This window comes from Pinus tabuliformis, chromosome 6, assembly GCF_031772625.1.
Source record: "Pinus tabuliformis cultivar Carrire ecotype Pingquan chromosome 6, CPIR1, whole genome shotgun sequence".
NCBI lineage: Eukaryota > Viridiplantae > Streptophyta > Pinopsida > Pinales > Pinaceae > Pinus > Pinus tabuliformis.
Window position 1 is genome coordinate 1,334,163,731 of NC_142292.1, and position 21,389 is coordinate 1,334,185,119.

The window sequence follows — 21,389 nt, forward strand, 5'->3', positions numbered from 1 at the left end:
CCCTGTTTTGGGGTTTTCCCTGGGTAATTTGGTGTCCCTTGTGTTTGGTTGTCTCTTCTTGTTCTTATTGTTGAAGATTTTCTATGTGTAATTGGTTAATAATGATTCTGATGCAAGATAATCTAATATGATGAAATTATTTGAAGTAGTTACCAGACTAAAAAATCCTTAAATTTCAACATGGGCGTCCCCCCCTCAAAAAGGGTTAGGTGTCCCCCTTAATTTTGTTAAAAAAAATAATTTATAAGTGGGAAAGCCTAATATTCAGCCTATTGAAATGGCCCACTTACAATTACAAACAAAATGTGAATATTAGCATACATACGGGCCATCCATATTATAGCTACATATGCATGAACCGCATGTATTGCACTTGTATACACACTGGCTAATACTGGAAAATGTTTAAATTAGGGTAATGAGTTGATTATCGAAATAAATTCCTATCTCACAGGAATATAATGAATATATCAAGATAGGTATTTGATATGTATACCACCCTTATATACATATATATGATAATCCTTAACTAAAAGAAAATATAATTTAATTTACAAATTATATTTGATTAAAATAAATAAAATAATAATTTAATTTAATCAAAATTATAAATAAAGTAAATTAATTTAATTAATAAAATAATTTTAACCCTAACTAAAGTAATTAAAGTAATCCTACATAGCATACCTTCTAAAAGGTGAACCTACTCAATAAAATCTCATAAAAATCAAATAAGGTTCAAGGGCATGCAGAGTTCCACGTAACAAGTACAGAGACATTGAGACAGAAAAGGGAAGAAAGGCTGTGGTTCGGAGAAATATAAGGAGAAGGGGATGCTACTTAGAGGGGATCTTTGGCCTTTGGAGTGGAAGCACGGGAAAGAAGAATTTTTCCAACAAAGAGATATAGATAGAGTGAGGATCACTGAGCCATGATTGTTCTTGATGCTTTTGGGCATGGGGGTCAAAGTGTTGATATTCTAAAGTATTCTAGCGCTGGGTACCGAGGTTGTGCCCAGTTTGGCAGGGAGGTTTTGGTCATTGTGGTAACGGGAGCAAATTTGGAGCTACAACAGCCCGGGATTGACTTCAAATGTGGAAGCCAAGTATGTATCTATGTATTAATTTGATAAATTATGTGTTAAAATGTCCCTGTATGGATTCTAAGCATTGATTTTGTTAAACTTTGTTAATTTTCCAAAATTAGGGCTTCACACCTATGGCCCTACTAATGTTATGTAATTAATGATAATCCTTTAACTAAAATTTTTAAAATTACCATTAATTGGCTTGGAATGTTTGAGAGTGATTATGAGTCCTGACCTCATTGGATTTCATATGGAGAAAGGAGAACTTTAGATCCCACTCAAAATCCCGCAGAATTAACAATTTTCAAGATTTCAAGGGTTACAATGTTTCCATTGGATTTTATCATGTATGAGGGTATTGAACTAGCATCTAATTAAGAGCACCAAGCCCTCTATGTACCTCGATGCTGGTGGCATTGATTAATGAACTCCTCTATCATGATCCTAGTAAAATGCACCTATCAATCTAAAAAGATCTCAACTTGACATGTTAAGTTTTTTCTATCTTATTTTAATGCTTAGAGGGTGATATTGATGATGAGGATCCCAACATACGCAATGATTTTGATGATATGTAGGTATTTGTTATAGCATGAATTTTTTTGGACTATAGACGCCATCTAAAGCCTCTTTGTTGATGTACTTTTGGTTCAAATATGGATTGCACTTGGTGTTAGTTTGGTTATATACACCCTTACCATATATATGAGAAACTTTGCATATTTGTGGATAATGGTTTGGATTCGTATGGATGTACATATATATTTACATATTCTTTTTCAAAATTTGAATATTTATGTTTTTTTTTGTTTGACCAGTTTTTTGGTCCGGTTTTTTTTTCAGTTCATAGTTTTGGGGCCAACCTATTCAATCACCAGTCTGATTTTGATAATATTGGTTCATTGTCCATTGTTCATTTTTAGTTTGAACTTTTGAGCCTTGACACTAGATACTGATGACCTTTTGAGTAATTTCAATTTGCTATTCCAGTCTTCATACTTTAGTATCTACTATTTTGCTTAGCATTAATCAGATTCTAGAATAATGAATGATGAATTTAAATCAATTTATACAATATTTTACTACTTTCATTTCATTGAATCATTTATGATGTATGAATCAATCTATTTTCATTATTGAATTTGCATTTGAATCATATTTATTTATATATACACAGTGCATACACATACATCCCCCGTGTCCCCCTGTTCCCCCTAAATTTCCCTAAAATTTGGGGGTGCTCCCACGTGTCTCCCATGTGTGTCTCCCCGTCCCCGCATACCCCTGTCCCAGAAACTCGGTGGAACATTGTCTAAAACAGATTATAACTCTAAGATACATATCCGAAGATTGTCCAAGAAATGTCCAAGGAGTATCCATGGAGTATTTGGAAAGGTATAATTGGTAATCTAATTAAATAATTCTCAAAGAGATCCTAACAATACATTGCATAGTCAATGATTGTCCTAGAAAGATCCAAGGAATATCCATGGAGTATTTGACTATCAACAATATCTGAAGAAAATTGGACGAATATTCAAAATAACTATGGCAAAAATATCTGGTGCCATAGCTTGTCTTTCACCATCCAAGGTAGCCTGACCATTGGAGATGGTTAGGATAGCCCTAGCCATGTCAATGCACGAGTAATAGTCACTTAACCCAGTATTACCAGAATCGCCAATTAATCACAATTTGCTGATAATCAACAATTCAAAAAAACAGACTTTTTCATTTAAGATTTTACCAAATTCTATTTTTCAAACACTTAATGATTTATTGTCAAACAGAAGTTTTGCAACACTGAGTGAAACTTGTACAAATGCTTCTCTTAACTTCCCCAATCACTGAATCTATCAATACATTAATTTTCATTTTGTGTGGTCAAGTTTGCCAATACTTCTCAAATTTTCCATCGTTGAAACAACAATTCTGTGGTTGAGTGAAGCTATTACAGATATTTGAGCAAAACAAAAACCCAAATCTATTAACATTTACTAATTTTGAGAATTTCAATTGTATTTGAGTGGATTGTTTCTTGTGATTCAACCTATGTTGATAAGCGATTGATGTTGAGACGAGACCACAATATGGAAAAAATATGGCATTCCGCCCATGGGTGGCTAAGAAGCAGCAAGGTGATCAAGCTTGTATTAACATGGAGCCCTGCCTTAAAAAAAAACCCCGAGTGGGTGCTAATGAGGCCAGGTGCAAAAATTGGGTGATTTTGACAAACATAAAAACACCCCTCATAGCATGGCAACTTAGACAAAGGATAGCTGTAAGTTGCTATATGCAGCGATTCCAAAAAGATATGACATTCTATGTAATTGCAAACAGTGGGCAAAAATAATCTCAATATATATAAATATATATGACAAAACACCATAAGGAGAAAGGAAAAAGATAAAGGAAAACTTTAGGTTAGAGATTAACATGATCACTAAAATTTTAACTTTGATTGGATAAATGTTGGCTCATCCTCGCTATCCAAGATTTGGCATCAAGTACTGATACACCAAATTAGCATGAGGCCAATTGAAAATACAGAAAATTAATGCTTCTTTAGAAAACTAGAAGGTTTTGTGAGTCTGTGACCATGATTCAGTCAAACAGCGACTTTGTCATAAGAACTCTAGATTGGCATCCTCGTGAAAGGATATTGGACACAAGCTCTATTGGAGCAGCTGTTTCTATCAAGACAATACTACATGCTAATACTTCATCTAGTGTCCTCAATGTATTATGTTGAAATCATAATTTCCTTAGAAGATCATTTTATGTTCTTACTAGTGTTGATGTTTGTAGCTCAGGCAGGTACTTCTGCACAGGCCTAGGTGTCTAGGCATGTCGAAGTCACCCAAAGTCTCTTTAGGATACTTGCTCACGTATTCAGTAAGTTGCTTTTGTAACTTAACCTAAGTCTAAATTAGGAAAAGCATATAATTAATTTTGTTGGGTATTGAGCTAAAGAAACTTGGGAAAATTAAAAGTATTTACTTTAGTGATTATGTTTGAATCTCAACCATTGATCTCAAGTGAGGCAAGATATAATCTCAGCCATCCATCAATTTGGAGATTAGGGTTAGGGATTTAGCTCAATGAGAAGTTATAAAAGCAAGGCTAAGCAGAGGAGAAAGACACACCATGCAGTGGCCCAAGACATTGAAAAAGAGATCTTCTCAAGTGAGGAGTGAGATACTCAAGTGTGCCAGGTCTGACGAAGGTGCAGGGGTGCAGTATAGGAGATCCAGATTAGCCAAGCAAATCAAGGATAGATCTAAGGCTTTGTCAGATGAATCAGATCCAACGTATGTTGTATATGTATTTTCCTCAATTGGGCCATTATCTTAAGACCGGAGCACAAGTGTAACAACCCATTAATAAAATTTTAGACTTTATAAATATAAATATATATATATATATATTAAATTTTATTAAAGTATATGGTTAGACTTTATAATATGAATTTATAAAACATATCATTAAACTTATATAACATATATAAAGAAATGTTATAAGATATATTACTTAACTTTATATCATATATAATTTAAATGTTATAATATATATATCTTAAAACTTTATAGCATTTATAATATAACGTTATACAATGTGTCATTAAACTTTATAACATTATAATGTAAGTTATAAAGGTATCAGTTATAAAACTTATAACGTATGCTGGAAATGTTATAATCGTAAATATCAGCTGCCCTAAAAGAATCTATACATATCGCAGCCATTAATAAAAGTTGGTCGAACCTGCTGAACACTTATTACTGAGCGCTGGGACAGTAAGAAATATCGGGAGCCATCAATGCGTGGGAGGCGGTGGCTGCAAGTGGGAGGGCAGCCACCGCCAGGTCAGGGAATAAATAGCAGAGGCCTGAACCGGAAGTGGGGGACAGAAAAACCAGGGAAGCATAAATTCATCAACAGGAAACCAGGAGAAGGGACATGTCAGTGGAAGAGCTTTAAGTGGTCTGGGTTCTGGGCACGGAGGGACAGAGAGCCTCTGTGGAGAGCTTTTTGGATTGAGCAACCAGGTTGCTTTGTCTGGTTGGGTGGTATTGGCCATCTCGAAATTGGGTCAAAACAGCCACGGCATCACCAGCAGCGGGATTGCCAGTTCAGTAGCAGAATCGGAAATCAACTAGCAGTTCAGGTATGGGCAGATTACAGTTTTATGCATTATTGTTTTCCAATTTTATGAATATATATATGTTTGCTGTAATTCGAAACTTGGGCACTACACATGGTATCAGAGCTATGTTCAAACCCTGCCGACCTCATAGGGCCTTATAGTTTTCAAACCTTGGTAATTTTTCTGTTGTTCTATCAACTTTTGCAATGTGTCTGCAATTATTCTGTTGCAGAGGTTCGACAGAGCAAAATTTATAAAACCAAGTACCGACCCGTATGAACGCGGCATAAAAATTCCCTTAGTTGATACGGAATCGCCACATTTTGTGCATCGCTTTCATTCTCTGTTTAGATAAAAACCGGCGTGTTAGCAGCAGACCCGTCGCCTGAGAGATTCGAACTCTCGCGGGGAAACCCCAGGTACTTAGCAGGCACGCCGTTTCTAATTTAATTAAAAATTTTGGGTCGCTGGTTCGAAACCGGCAAGTCGGAAGAGTATTTTTCCCCACTTTTGGCCGATGGTTAAAAAAAAAAATGCATATATGTTTGTAATAATTATCAGTCCGATGGCTATTTCTTTTTGGGAGTTAAGCCTAGTTTATTGTCATTTTATAAATTTGCAATGATCTGTATCGGCCGTGGGTTCATTAGTAGCCATTTTAATTGGTCACGATAGCCCCGGTGTATTTTAATAAACCGCTGTTTGATAAAACCGTCCAAACGGATTTCAGGAATGATCTTTTGATTACATACCGTCGCCAAAATTATTTTCATCAAATTGCATACCGTCGCCACAAAACACGCTGACGGGTATATAAATTCAGCCAATGAGTGATTGCCACTTGTTTAATAAACCAGCGCGGAGAAAGATCCACGGATTCGATGGATTAGACTCTGAGCTGGACCGAAACAGTCGGGTCCGGCAATCATGCGATTATGTTTTTTTTTTAGTTTTTTAATATGACACGTCATCATTTGCTGGTGCGTGTCACGACTGACGAGAAACGAAAAGGTAAAGACGTCAGCAAACAAATTGCGTGGAAGATCTGTTACAGCTATGAGTCGAATCCATGATTCGGCGCCAGAGCGTTGATCCCGGAGCAGCACTAACTGTAGTATCTATTAAATTCTCGTTTTCCAGGCGTGCTTGCGGGTCATGATTTCACGGAATATGTTATGGTATCCGGACAACCTGGCACTGTCTCAGATGGAAATCTCCACATGGGCACTTAAACTGCCTCCCTTTCCGATTGGTTTTCCGAGACATTTGTTTAGTGATTTTAAATCTGTAGTCCCATTGATCTATAATTTGGTTATTTGTGAACATTAATAAATATATATTATTTCTATAAAGTTATAAATTCTCAACTTCTAGTGTTTAGCCTATGCTATCACTGTTGTCCTTGATCTAGGACCACTTTTGTACTTGCTAGGACCTTCAACTAAGTAAACAAACTGGTAAAAGAGACTCAGGTATTTCATGTCAATATAATTTCAGATATTTGCTAAAGCTGGTTATTAGCTGCTTTATAACTGGCTATACGTTTAGTTCAATGGAAGGTCATTTTGCATGGGCTCTTATCCGGTTATAACAATATATTTAATAACAACCATAAGCATGATAAATTTTCTGAAGTGCTTTCGTATTCTTTTAATGGCCATGTTGCACTGGCTGTTACATTTGAACATACTAAAGATAGGTTAAGCAAGATAGCTTACAACAGTAACAAATTATCTTAAAGAACGTCAATATGTACCTTGACAAAAATGTGGAAAACTAATAAAATTTGGCGGAATTTATCCTTCATAATTGCCTTATGCTTAAACAGAATAATGGGAAACAGAGAAAGTGTAGAGGTTCATTCAAAAGTTATCTTAAATTGCATGCATGAAATGGTTCCAGGGAAGTCATTGGCATTATGTGCTTTTAATAGAGCTTCTGTATGCCAAATCCAGACTCATATTTGCAATTTGTGTTTTCTTCTTCTTTCTTAATATTGAAAGTAAACAATTATTATTATTACATAATGTAATAATGATGCTTTAGATTTTAATGTAAATACTGATTTTATTTTACATAGGCCTTTTAAGGATGTTAAATCCGTGGGAAACCATGGCATATACCAGAAGTTAGAACATAAAGGAACAGTACAGTGAACCGCATAATACTAAATGGTCCAATGGATTTTGAAAGCCATGGCACATCTCAATGATCTTACTAATAAGGATCGTTGGAGGCTACAGAGGGGTTACACTCAAGCATCTGTCAAATACTTATAACAGAAGATGAACCTGAATGAATTTATTAGTAACTTAAGTTTTTCTACAATTGATTCTCTCATAAAGGACAATATATTTAGAATGAAAAGCGGCTAGTTTGCTTCCTATCAAATTGTGCCAAGGAGCCTAAAGCCTGGTAATTTTCTCAATCACCCAGAGCTTGTTTCATTTCATTCCTTATTTCTTGAATTTTTTTTCTCCTTATTTCTCCACTGGCCAACCCCCAGAATGTGACTGAGTTGAGAGAACTTTATAAAATATTAGTTCATACTCTGAATCACTTTGTAGGTGATAATATATATAACTGTTGTGAAATAATATATATTTTAATGTGCTATAAAAGTGCCTCAAATTCCTCTGCCCAGAGCAACTGTAGTGTTGATCTGTGCAATCATTAAAATCAGTGCTCAACTGTATAAAGGTGTGACATTCTGCCATATGTTTTGTCATGGCAGGAAACCAATAAGTTAGCACACTTCCATCACCTGAAGGAAGAACTACTTCTGAGTTGATTACTTCTGACTTTTGGAATTTCAAATTAGCTAATACATGCTCCAATCAGTGGAGGCACCAACATGTTAGAACCAATAGCAAACTGCTTGCAATTTATTGCCAAAGTTGTCAATGCTGGTAAACATACAAGCTAAAGATTTAATCCATATCCTTGTAATATATTCGGGGTATGGATACAGATGACCCCCTTAAATGTTATAGTCAGGTTGAGGTATGACAGTTATGTTACCGTAACATTTTCGTTTTGGGGATGTTATTAGGTAAATAAACTTTAGATGTCTTACCTGAGGGGCTAATAACCATGCACTTCTGCATTATTCATTTTTAGAAAACCCTGCATTAGGACAAGGAGGTCACGTGACCACCCTCCTTGACCTCGGTACCAGTAAGATCCGCCTAGCGGGTAAAAATAGCAAAACTATACCCGTTTTTAAATGTGATGTTGCAAAGAAATTGGTGTATTAAAATTCGGTTATCCGCCTCAAAAAAAAATTTATGTATATACATTTTATTTTGTGTTCAGGGACCATTACTATGGTAAAGACGTATGAGCGACGACGACGTGATCAGGCAGCATCATCACCATTAATGCCGCCACCGTCGCCATCGCCATCCCCCTCACCCTCGTCACCACCAAGGCAGCCGTCAACATCGCTCCAACGCAAGAGTTGACTGTGATAATGAACTCTTTGGAGGCCTTATTGGAGACATTAAAGGAATCAGCTAAGGCTAAAAACAAAGAGGAGTTTCAGCATGTAGCCACCAGTTCAGCGGAACCACATAATTTGGAGCCCAGAGGATCGAGAGAAGACATCTCTAGAGAGCTTCAGAAAATTAGGCGAGGTCGAGCTGGTGAACGCGCTGAGGCGTGGTTGGAAGGGATGAACCGGTGCTTTAGGTTAAGGGAATATTCGCCTTCAGCAAAAACAAAATTTGTCGTGTTTCAACTAAAGGAAAGTGCCCTGATTTGGTGGGGAAACCTAGAAAAGCAGCTACACCTTACATCAGATAACGTTCCTTGGGATCTGTTTGAGGAAAGGTTCCGCGCGAAGTATTTACATCCATACTTTCAACAACAGCAAGCCAGAGCCTTTCATACACTAATTCAGGGAAGTAAAACGGTGGAAGAGTACGAAATAAGGTTTATGGAGCTGGTAAAATACATTCCCTACTTAGACTCTGATGAACGTCAAGCTGAACGCTTCATATTTGGGTTAAACCCTCGCATCAGAGCCTTGGTAAGTATGTGGAAACCATCATCTGTAGCCGAGGCAGTCGAATGTAGCCGTTATGCAGAAGAGCACCTTGGAATCAAAAAGGATATGGGGCCAGCAGGGCCTTTTCAATCAGGGTTTCCAGGGAAGGCTCCCCGGAACGTTTTCAGAGGAGGTAGCTCAAGGCCCCCTTACGGTAGCAGGTTTACCCCAAGTGTGGGGACAAGAGTTCCCATGGCAGTAAACACTATAGCCGCAGAATCGTCCAACACCAGACCTTGGGCATCGCGAGGGACTACCGGCAGAGGAAGGAGCGCGAGAGGAATCAACATGGGAGGACGCGGCTCGTTCTCTAGAAATTCACACCTTGACTCAAGAGGATCAGCGCAGCTCAATTGTTGGGGGTGCGGGGGGCCGCATTTCCAGCGTAACTGCCCAGAAGCGTCATCGGATATAGTGCAAAGGACTGGGAAGGAGCCAGTATCAGCCAACCGAAGTAATCATAGAATTCATGCAGTAGTCAACCACGACCAAGCAGCCCATCAATCCACTGTAGTGGAATCTTCAGGTATTATCAATGGTGTAAAACTCAAAATCTTATTTGATACTGGTGCCACAAATAGTTTCATTTCGTCATATGCATTAAACAAGTGTAGGTTGGCAGCTCGTAGACAAAATGATTTCCACCAAGTGGAAATGGCCTCAGGAGAACTCCAAACCGTGGGCTTGAGTGTGGATCAATGCAAAATTGACCTAGGGGTCTGTTCGACTAAACTAAAAGTCTATGTCACCGCCCTAGGGACGTATGATCTTATCATAGGTATGGATTGGCTGGAAGCTCACCAAGCGTGGGTAGATTGTTATGGAAAAAGGATTTTGGGCTTAAATGATGAGGGAGAAGTAATCCAAATTCAAGGAATCAAGAGAGAAATTTCTTTGCGCTACATTTCGGCAATGCAGGTGAAGCGTTGTTTAAGAAAGGGTTGTCAGGCTTATGCAATTCACGAAGTAAGCCAGGAAAATGGACCATCCTTAGAACAATATCCGGTGTTGGCTGAGTTCCCGGATGTATTTCCAAAGGAACTACCTGGATTACCCCCGGTAAGAGAATTGGATCTCACTCTTGAATTAAAGCCAAGTACCCAACCGATCTCTAAAACGCCTTATAGAATGACAGCTCTAGAACTTCAGGAATTGCAAATCCAGTTGAAGGAACTACTCGATATAGGGCTTATTCGGCCCAGTACCTCACCTTGGGGCGCTCCGGTAATTTTTGTAAAGAAGAAAGATGGATCCTTAAGATTATGCATAGACTATCGAGACTTAAATCGAGCTACAGTAAAGAATCAATACCCTATGCCGCGAATCGATGATCTTTTCGATCAAATGAAAGGAGCTGCCGTCTTTTCAAAAATTGACCTTCGATCAGGGTATCATCAGCTAAGGATTTCTGAAAATGATATCTCTAAGACTGCATTCCGGACACGTTTTGGGCACTATGAATTTACTGTGGTACCATTTGGGTTAACAAATGCGCCAGCCGTATTCATGAATCTTATGAACAGTGTTTTCCGTCAGTATCTTGATAAATTTGTACAAGTCTTTTTAGATGATATTCTCATCTATTCCAAGAATGAAGAAGAGCATAAAGAGCATTTGCGGTTAGTATTGTCCTGCCTTAGAGAACGTCAGTTATATGGAAAACTGTCCAAGTGTTCCTTCTTTCAGGAAGAGATTCATTATTTGGGTCACATCATATCAGGTGAAGGGATTTCAGTAGATCCTGAGAAGGTAAAAGCGATCATGGAATGGCCAATACCGAAAAATGCACATGAGATACGAAGCTTTATGGGCTTAGCAGGTTATTACCGGAGATTTGTGGAGGGATTCTCCAAAATCGCAAAGCCAATCACAACCCTTCAGCGTAAAGGTGTTAAGTATGAGTGGACTGAGGAATGTAATAAAGCATTCTCTGAACTCAAAAGACTACTCACCAGTGCACCAATCCTAAGAGTCCCTGATATGGGCAAAGACTTTACAGTATGTACTGATGCATCCAAACAGGGGCTGGGTGCAGTATTGATGCAGGATAAGGGAGTGATAGCTTATGCTTCCAGAAAGCTAAAACCTCATGAAGAACTCTATGCTACCCACGATTTAGAATTGGCCGCTGTAATGCTAGCTTTAAAAATCTGGAGACACTATCTGGTGGGACGACATTTTACACTTAAAAGCGACCATCAAAGTCTACAATATTTGTTCACCCAAAGAGATTTAAATGCCAGACAAAGGCGATGGAGTGAATTCCTAAGCGAATATGACTTCGGAATATCATATATTAAGGGAAAAGAAAATGTGGTAGCCGATGCCTTAAGCAGGAGACCCCGGATATTTTCCCTCATACCCATCAAAGTGGACTTAAGACAACGAGTACTAGATCGTCTTATAAAAGACAGCTGGTATTTAAAGGTGAGGGCAAGTCTTGAGGGGATTAAGGCAAAAGAATCTAAGTTTGAGGGTTATGAATTAGAAAGCGATGGGATCTTACGATTCCATGGAAGGATGTACATTCCTGATGATAAAGATCTTCGAGATACCATCCTCAGGGAAGCTCACAAAGCAGTATACTGTGCTCATCCTGGAGTAGGGAAAATGTATGCGGATACCAAGAAACTCTTCTTTTGGGCAGGCATGAAGCGTGATATCACTCAGTTTGTTGCAAAATGTATGGAATGTCAGCAAGTAAAGGCAGATCATTGTCACCCTGCGGGCCTCTTACAACCCCACGACATACCTATGTCTAAATGGGAGACCATCTCTATGGATTTTATCACTGGACTACCTCTTACTTCTCAAAGACACAATGCCATTCTGGTAGTGGTGGATAAATTAACAAAAAGCGCCCATTTTATTCCGGTAAGAGATACTTATGATGTTGCTGACGTGGCTCGAGTATTCATAAACGAAATTATCAGATTTCATGGAGTACCTAAGAAGATTATATCCGATAGAGATTCGCGATTCACTTCCAGATTCTGGACGTGCATGCAGACAGCCTTAGGTACTCAGCTAAATTTAAGCACTGCTTACCATCCTGAGACTGATGGGCAAACTGAAAGAGTAAATCAAGTACTTGAAGACATGTTGCGAATGTATGTAATGGATCAGCAATCACTCTAGAAAAAGTATTTACCCTTGGTTGAATTCGCATACAACAACAGTTACCACAGTTCGATTGGGATGCCTCCATTTGAAGCTTTATATGGCAGACCGTGCAGAACACCGTTAAGTTGGGACAGGTTAGAAGATCGAGTGATAATAGGACCAGAATTAATCCATGAAATGGAAGCGCAGGTCAGACAGATTAGACAGCGATTAAAGGAAGCTCAGGATAGACAAAAGAGTTATGCTGATGCTCACTGATCTGATAGGAGGTATGAAGTAGGGGACCAGGTCTTCGTCCGCATCAAACCAAATAAAAGTACTATTCGATTCGGAAAAGGGACAAAGCTGTCACCCTGATTTATAGGACCGTTTAAAGTCGTGGAAAGAGTTGGACCTGTTGCCTATCGTCTTGCCCTGCCACCTCACCTGCATAGAATTCATAATGTATTTCATGTTTCTGTATTAAGACATTATGTAGCTGATCTATCTCATAACATCCAGTAGAAAGAATTGCAGGTATCGGACGAGGGAGTAGTAACGGTCGAACCGTTACGTATACTGGAACGTAGAGTTCGTCAGCTGAGGAACCGCCTGGTGGACCAAGTTAAGGTCCAGTGGGACAAGTATAGTCCTGGATCAGCAACTTGGGAGAATACAGAAGACATATGTCAGAGATACCCTAGTTTATGTCCATTTTGAAGAACTTTACACTATGTTTAGTATATTTACTTCACCACTGTCAGAGACCCAAAACATTTGAATGATTAGTGATAAACATGAAACCTTGTGGCATAATATATGTTTAAATTCCTGCTGGTACGTGGATACCAAAATAATATGTGTTTAAATTCCTGCTGGTACATGGATACCAAAACAATATATGTGATTATTTTACTAAATTATAAATGTTGAAGTAATGTTAAGGCCGTTAAATGATTTTACTTCTGGTAGGAATTGAAAACAATATAAATCTGTTTTATTTATGCATGTCAAAGATGACCAACTGAAATGGAAGATATGAAGTGAATACATCCTAAAGAAAAGTCAGAATACATGCATAGAAAATGACAAAATTATGTTATGTTGTAGTATCATATGTAAATAATACATAAGTTATTTCGAATATACTGATGCACATTTTACAAATACATGGGTAAGTGTAAGATTGCAGATAAACCGGCAGATAAACTATGATTGCAGATAATTGATCCAATTTTCGAGATGGCCACGTGATGACAGAACCTCAGATCAGTTAAAGCTCAAAGTGATTCTATGATAGGGTAGTAGCCCTGAGTCTACTGGAGGGGTGGAGGTGTTACCCACCGTTTATCCTCCGAATCCTGGAGTCATGGGAGGACTGTGCGAGTCACGCTCCCCTAGACGTGTGATGATGACTGTCGGATGCCTACTGGGAATCAGGTCGGTATAGCCGACGCTGTTACCTTTGTGTTATGAATGGTTAGGTCAGTAAATTAACGCCATGGCATACTCTAGTAGAGGACGGATAGGATGGGAGCAGAAGAGATTAGGGAGGATAGGATGAGTTTGAATAGCTTGGGGACCTGGATAAAAAAGGTCATGTCCATTAAAACCTTGAACCTAAAAGCTCTAACTTCGGGACGAAGTTTTCAGAAGGGGGAATGTATGTAACAACCCATTAATAAAATTTTAGACTTTATAAATATATATATATATGTATTAAATTTTATTAAAGTATATGGTTAGACTTTATAATATGAATTTATAAAACATATCATTAAACTTATATAACAGATATAAAGAAATGTTATAAGATATATTACTTAACTTTATATCATATATAATTTAAATGTTATAATATATATATCTTAAAACTTTATAGCATTTATAATATAAACGTTATACAATGTGTCATTAAACTTTATAACATTATAATGTAAGTTATAAAGGTATCAGTTATAAAACTTATAACGTATGCTGGAAATGTTATAATCGTAAATATCAGCTGCCCTAAAAGAATCTATACATATCCCAGCCATTAATAAAAGTCGGTCGAACCTGCTGAACACTTATTACTGAGCGCTGGGACAGTAAGAAATATCCGGAGCCATCAATGCGTGGGAGGCGGTGGCTGCAAGTGGGAGGGCGGCCACCGCCAGGTCAGGGAATAAATAGCAGAGGCCTGAACCGGAAGTGGGGGACAGAAAAACCAGAGAAGCATAAATTCATCAACAGGAAACCAGGAGAAGGGACTTATCAGTGGAAGAGCTTTAAGTGGTCTGGGTTCTGGGCACGGAGGGACAGAGAGCCTCTGTGGAGAGCTTTCTGGATTGAGCAACCAGGTTGCTCTGTCTGGTTGGGTGGTATTGGCCATCTCGAAATTGGGTCAAAACAGCCACGGCATCACCAGCAGCGGGATTGTCAGTTCAGTAGCAGAATCGGAAATCAACTAGCAGTTCAGGTATGGGCAGATTACAGTTTTATGCATTATTGTTTTCCAATTTTATGAATATATATATGTTTGCTGTAATTCGAAACTTGGGCACTACAACAAGTAGGTTAATATTATTATTAATGAATAACTATTGATTGAGCAGAATTTGTGTGTGTCAAATGTGTGATTGAGATTGGTTAAGATTTTGCTTCCGCGGAATGTTTATGTTAAGAACCCAGCTGTGTTTTTATCCAGTAGACATAAAATCCACCAGGAATTAATTACCAGGAGCTGAGTTCAGAAATTAACTAGGATATTACCAAACAGGTTCTTGTGTCTATTAGAATATCTCCATCCTCCAACTATAAAGTGAGGTATTTTCATGGGAAATTTGGAAATTTGATTTAAATTTTTCATCCAAGTTTGGCCACATCATAAATCAAAGACATATTAAATCGCACCAAGCATTTCCATCTGGATTATCTTTGTTTTAGCTATTATAATCCAATGGTGGCATCTTCCAAGCATTCTCTACATGTGACAATAATGAGTTCTGTTTTTCATAAACTTAGTTTCAAGAATACATATATCAAATATGGGGAGAGGTGAACATCCCTACTAATTTGTCTAATAATAATTATCAAGACTTTGCAATTAAATATTCAATGATCAAAGTGATTTTAGCTATTAACTTCATGCTGGATAGGTAAACTACCATCTCAGCTACAGAAAATCCAAATAGTGAAACTCTCACCTTGTTTAGCCTTACAGCATAATGCTTCCTCTAGAAGGGTTGCTGGCATCTGACAAAAGGAATAATGCAAGTGATCATCGAATATATTCATTTCCCTCAACAGCTGGCTCAGAAACAGAAGTCTCCATATAGATTCATACATTTACAGGTACATAGCTCAGAACATAGACGAAACCCAGATCCTAGATGGTAATAAAAACATCACAAAATCCAAGACAATGAAATACACTAGGGAATCAAACGATCAGAGAAGTTGAAGTGTAATCAAAACGCAATTTTCCAAACCTTTGGTAATTGATCAGCTAACAGATTGCACCTCTCCGCCATCTCATGTTCATCAGTACATGCTTGAACCTTTAGCACAGTGATTTTGGGCATGTTAGATTCATTGATGAAACAACTTACAATTCTCTGAAAGAAATGCAGGAGCAGAAGCTTATGTTGCTGAAGAAATCTATAAAACTCATATTGATCCAGAAGGCCTACAGCAAAGCAAGGTTCTGAAATTATTCCTTACCTAATTATTGAACTTTTAGCTTCCCTCTACTTCTTGTAAGAGATGTGTGAAAACGAAAACATATATTGCCTCAAGGAGAGAATCACTCTTTTGGAGACCAACATTACTCACACAGTTGATAAATACTTGATAAACACTTATATCTTACAACCAAAGATCGAATCCAAATTTGCACATCTACCCCATGCAAGCTCCATCTTGATATTATAAATGATGTTTTACTAGTATGAACCCATGGTAAAAAATTGCATGAGAATCTGTGAAAATGCAGATGGCTGAGATGAGGGGTGGATGATGAAGAGGTGGTGGAATTGGTGGGGGTGAAAAAATGGAATTGATGGGGAAGTAGGGTAGAGTTGCTCCTATTTTCTTTTTGCATTTGCTTGTGGGGGAGGAGGGAGTTTGTGCGGATGAACAATTGGTTGGGGAATGGGGAGCGAGACTGAATTGAGTGAGAATGATTTAGGGGCGGGCAGTAGATCAATTGGGGCACACATGCTAGTTTCAGTTGGGCTGGAATCCAGAAAAGGCTGTCTATATACACGTGTATGAATGTATATATACCCAATAAGATGGGGATGGATGTGAACTCATACTTCTTAAGTAGATACTATTCTAATTCTTTGATAGGAATACTACAACTTTTCTGGTGTGCATCCTTGTAATGAGTTATGAAATATTAGTAGTTTATTGACTATGGGACAATTTTGTTACCAACTGGTTTGACCAATTACTGTATGGGATCTCTCCAATGTTGCACATCCATCCTGCAATGAATCCCTTTCAACACAGATGTGCCCTCTTCCTAGTAGAACAACTCAGAACATCCAAAAACTAACATAAATAAATCAATGAAACATACCATGATAGTTCACACTGTTAGTTTCCCTTAAAACCCAGCAACCAATTTATGATTTTCTAAGTATGCAACCAGAAAACAACTAAATTGTTGTTCTGAAAACTTAGATCACAAATACGTTGAATTTTCTAACTATAGCATGAACAGCAGAAATAAATAAAGCTGAAGACAACACATAAGACACGGGATATACCCAAGAAACCTCAGCTCCAGGGAAAACCTACAAATTGTGTGTGTTTTTGTAACCACACTCCTCCCACATTTACCCAAGCTAACCAGTCAACCGGGGTAAACATGTGACGAAGAGTTACTATGATATCATTCAACTCCCCATGTACAATTAAGGAAGTAGAATCGACATGACAAGGCCAATATGACCTCCCTCATAAGCTACAGAACCTTTTGGAGCCAACCAACCCCTTCGGGTGTCCAAACCCTGAAAGAACTTGCTTTTTCACTGACCTAGAGCCTCAGTCGCTTCCATGACAAGGCATGCATGCGACTAGGACCCTCCAGTCGATCCCACAGCAAGGCATCCATGCGACTATGGCCTTTTTCAAGGCAGTTCAGTGCTAGTGACCCTGGAATTTGTGCCACTTTTTCAGGGCTAGGACTCAAGCCACTGCCCAGAACTTCATGAAACTTCCAAAAATGATAAATAACATAGAAACAAGGTTACTAATGAAAACACTTGAACAAAGACTTGATCTGACCCCTACTAGCCATGACAGGAATTTCGTCAAACACATCAAGAACATGTAATCTACAGGTCACAACAACAAATCTAAGCATAGGGGTCTCATACTTATCTGAGAATCGTCAAAGAGGATTGATATCTCCTCACAATAGCTGCATTGTTATCTATTAGGTCATTCATTCATTAACATTTCATATACTAACCAAAACATGATGAGAGCCATACATCATAATTGTCATAAAACATGCTTATAACCAGCAAATAACCAGAGATATATCAATGAGGAAACAACCATTAAAATCACATAATGGCAAGCACATTTACTCATAAAATACCAAAGGAAAAGGAGCTCTTATTAACATATGCAAAACCAAACAAGTCGAGGACTTCACATACCACCCGACCATAGATTGAGCTGAACCAAATCTCTCTTTCAGCCAATCACCCCCCGCCATATTCCAAGCATGAATGTGGGATCTCATGAAACAAATCAAACGAAACCAAACCAGGGCTTCCAAAGGCCAAACCACCTCAACCCTCAACCAGTGATTCCACCTCACGGTCGGACATCACTAACCATCACCAGATCGGTCTCTATCCAAGTTGTCTAGGGCTCCAAAGCATTTGTTCCAACCAAGGCTTCCAGGACTAGTAACTCAACCCACAGTTGTTGTCGGGCTCCAGAGCGTTTGTCCAACCAGGGCTTCCAAGACTAGTAACTCAACCCACCAAGGGCTCTAGAGCATTTGTCCAACCAAGACTTCCAGGACTAGTAACTCAACCCAAGTTGTTACAGGGCTTCCAGAGCATTTGTCCAACCAAGGCTCCAGGAACTAGTAACTCAACCCACATCCATAAGGAACATGAGAACCAACCAAAAAACAAAAGGAAAGAAACCCACAACACCATGGCTATCCAGGAAATGGCAAGGCTAGGAAAAACTATTGTCAATCCAGGCAATCCTCCATGTCAATGACAGATCATAACCAAGAAACCATATGCATGTGCCATGCACACCAGAACTAGCAAAGAATCATACATGCAACTCGGTACCTACAAGCAAAACTCGTTGTAGTTGTTGATCCCAATGTCCTCTTACGCTTTCCTGCTCTTCCTTTGCCTTCTTGCTCCAAATCCCAAGTATGCCACACTCCTCCAAGAGTGCTCCAAGAAAACTCTAAGTGTCTAAGAGTATGAGAGAGAGAGAGTGAAAATGAGAGCTCCAAAACTGAACTGGCAAAAAGCTAGAAACCGATCCTCAAAAACCTTTTTATTAATGAGGCCTCTATTTTCTTCATTTTCCATTATTTTTCCTTCATTTTCCTCCTCATATGCAACCTATGACCTTTCACCTCCCTTTTCTCCTATTTTCCATTATTTTCATAGATAAAATGCCAATAAATGTCTCATGTCTTTTCAAACCCTTTGCCATTGCCTTTGCCAATTTCCATACCCATTAATTAATCACAAGTGATCCCCATCACTATGTTTTTGCCCAACATTCAGCTTGGAATACGTGTCCCATGACCTTGGTTATTATTTTACCTTTATTAACTTTATTACATGGATTTTTGACTTGGGTTGTTACAGTCTGCTATCAGCTTCAACAATAATAATCTTCATAATTTTTACAACAAGGGAGCACTTCCCTTTTACAACAAAATCCTCTGAACAGTTGAACCAAGCAAAATCGAATTAGCCCTTACGTGCTTGTGCTAATGTACGGAGGCACAGTACAACCTCTCTATGCACAATTGTACCAACATGCGATGCACTCTTCCACTACGCACTATACAACCGCGCTGATGCTAGGTTGTGTAAGAGTTATTCGGCCCTCTTCTTTCTCTCCCTCTTGGTCGTTGATCTTCTGTTGACTGTTAAAAACCCTAGTCTCCCTGCTGAGCTAACACACAATCTATGCTAAAGTCGAACTAGCTACTTTTGCGCTTTATTCCCTCTTATAATTCGACCTATGCCACACCATCACTCACAATGGCTGAGATTAAATCATCATGAAGGGTTGAAATTAAATCATAAGTTGACTTTAGGATTTTAATTTTTCCTAAGTCCAACTTCAGGATATAGTTAATTAAATTAATAATATGCTTAAGTGGTTGTCTTATGGGTCCCTCTACTAGCCTTGGCACTTAGGCAAGCAAAACCCTTGCTCCTCTCCTCCAATCAACAGTCCCTCTTGTTGAAGAAAGTGTAACTAGATTTGGTCTTCCTAAATGTATCTTTGATATTTGTATTTATTCAAGAAAAGAGAAATTATTTTTATGATATTTGTCAATGAGTTTCTTGCTCATTGAATTAGGTCAAGGACATGTTTAAGTTTTCTAGGAAGTCAAAGAGTCAATGTATTTATGTAAGACCCTTTGAGGGCATGTTACACTATGTATAAAATGGTATAAAGGTCAAAGGAATACCTCCAAGCAAAGTCCAAGTCCTCTCCATGCAGCAATGTCCTCCAAATGAAGCAAAACAATGAAATAAATTCATGTCGGCCTAAAGATAGCATGTCGGCCTTCTAGTTGGCCTAAAAGGAGGGACAGTGCTCTATATATAAAGGTTGTCCACTCCACTATAACGTCAAGCAACTCTCATCTGAAATCAGCGAAGTATACAAGCCGAGAAGAAGTGACAAAAAGACAAGTTTAAGGGTCTCCTAGTGCAGTGAAGGAAGGAGAAGAAAAAGTGAAGTTATGGGACTGTTCCTAGGGCAAGAAACAGTCACACATGCGATGTAAAAGAGGACAGTTTGCGGATACAACAGCGGTAATATCACAATTCAGAATTTGTTAGTGTTTGGGTTAAATATTAGGCCTACAAGGCCTCCCAAGTCAAGCGAAGAAGTCCCTCTCTCCAGCAAAGGCAAAAAGGACCCTAACTCTCCAAGGGTACCTTCCACGCGTGGGAAATTAGAGTTGTTGTTCAGTCACATCAGGTTTGCAGACCTACCTCAAGAAAAACTTTGTTGGATCAAGAGAAGGATGTCTCATTAAGTGAAAAAACATCTTGAAGGAAGGAAGATGAATATCTCATCAAGAAGCTAACTAGCCAAGGTCTATCTCTAGACAAAGCAGTGAAGAAAAGGACGAAGTACTGGGGAGAAAAGTGTTGGAAGGAGGAAGTCAATGTGTCGGGAACAAAGTGCAGAATAGAGGAAGGACTTGACTTGTGCTTGGAGGACATCCTAGTCAAGGGTCTAGGGTTTGGCATTGATTAATAAGAGAAACTTCCTAAAGGGTTTTCCTCTCAAGAAGAGAGGTTTTAGCCCTGGCAGAGAGCCAACATCTTGTGTTCTTGTTCTTATGTTTTGGTAGCAGTTTGATGAAGTACAAACACATGCATTAATAAGAAGAAGAAGATTAAGCTAACAAGAAAAGTAAAAAGACTCCACAAAATGTTACCAAGTCAAGAAGAATCACACCACATCTAATTACCCTAGATTCTTCAACACCTCTTAGTGAGGAAGGTGTTCTGCACTACACTCAAACTGTCTCTGAAGTAAACAAATCTACCCCTTGGCAAAGCCTTGGTCAAAATGTCTCTTGTCCGCTCCTTTATTGATATGTACTGGAGTCTAATTGTACCTCTCTAAACAATGTCCCTGATGTGATGATAGTGTATCCCAATGTGCTTTGAGCGATTGTGAAACACTAGATTCTTAGAGAGCTTGATGCAGCTCTGATTGTCACAGTGGATCACGGTGGGCTCTAGCTCCTGTCTAAACAAGCCCAC

General features: G+C 38.5%; 1 protein-coding gene across 2 annotated transcripts in view; it reads right to left on the reverse strand.

Moving 5' to 3' along the window:
- Nucleotides 1-21,389, reverse strand: part of LOC149263519 (ATP synthase subunit B) — a 372,029-nt gene that overhangs the window by 268,127 nt on the left and 82,513 nt on the right. For both annotated transcript variants that reach the window (XM_089426453.1, XM_089426451.1), the window contains exons 2-3: nucleotides 15,858-15,926; nucleotides 15,573-15,621 (exon numbers count right to left, since the gene is read on the reverse strand). In XM_089426453.1, coding sequence (XP_089282579.1) covers nucleotides 15,573-15,621; nucleotides 15,858-15,926 — 118 coding nt within the window. The remainder of the gene's footprint in view (nucleotides 1-15,572; nucleotides 15,622-15,857; nucleotides 15,927-21,389) is intronic.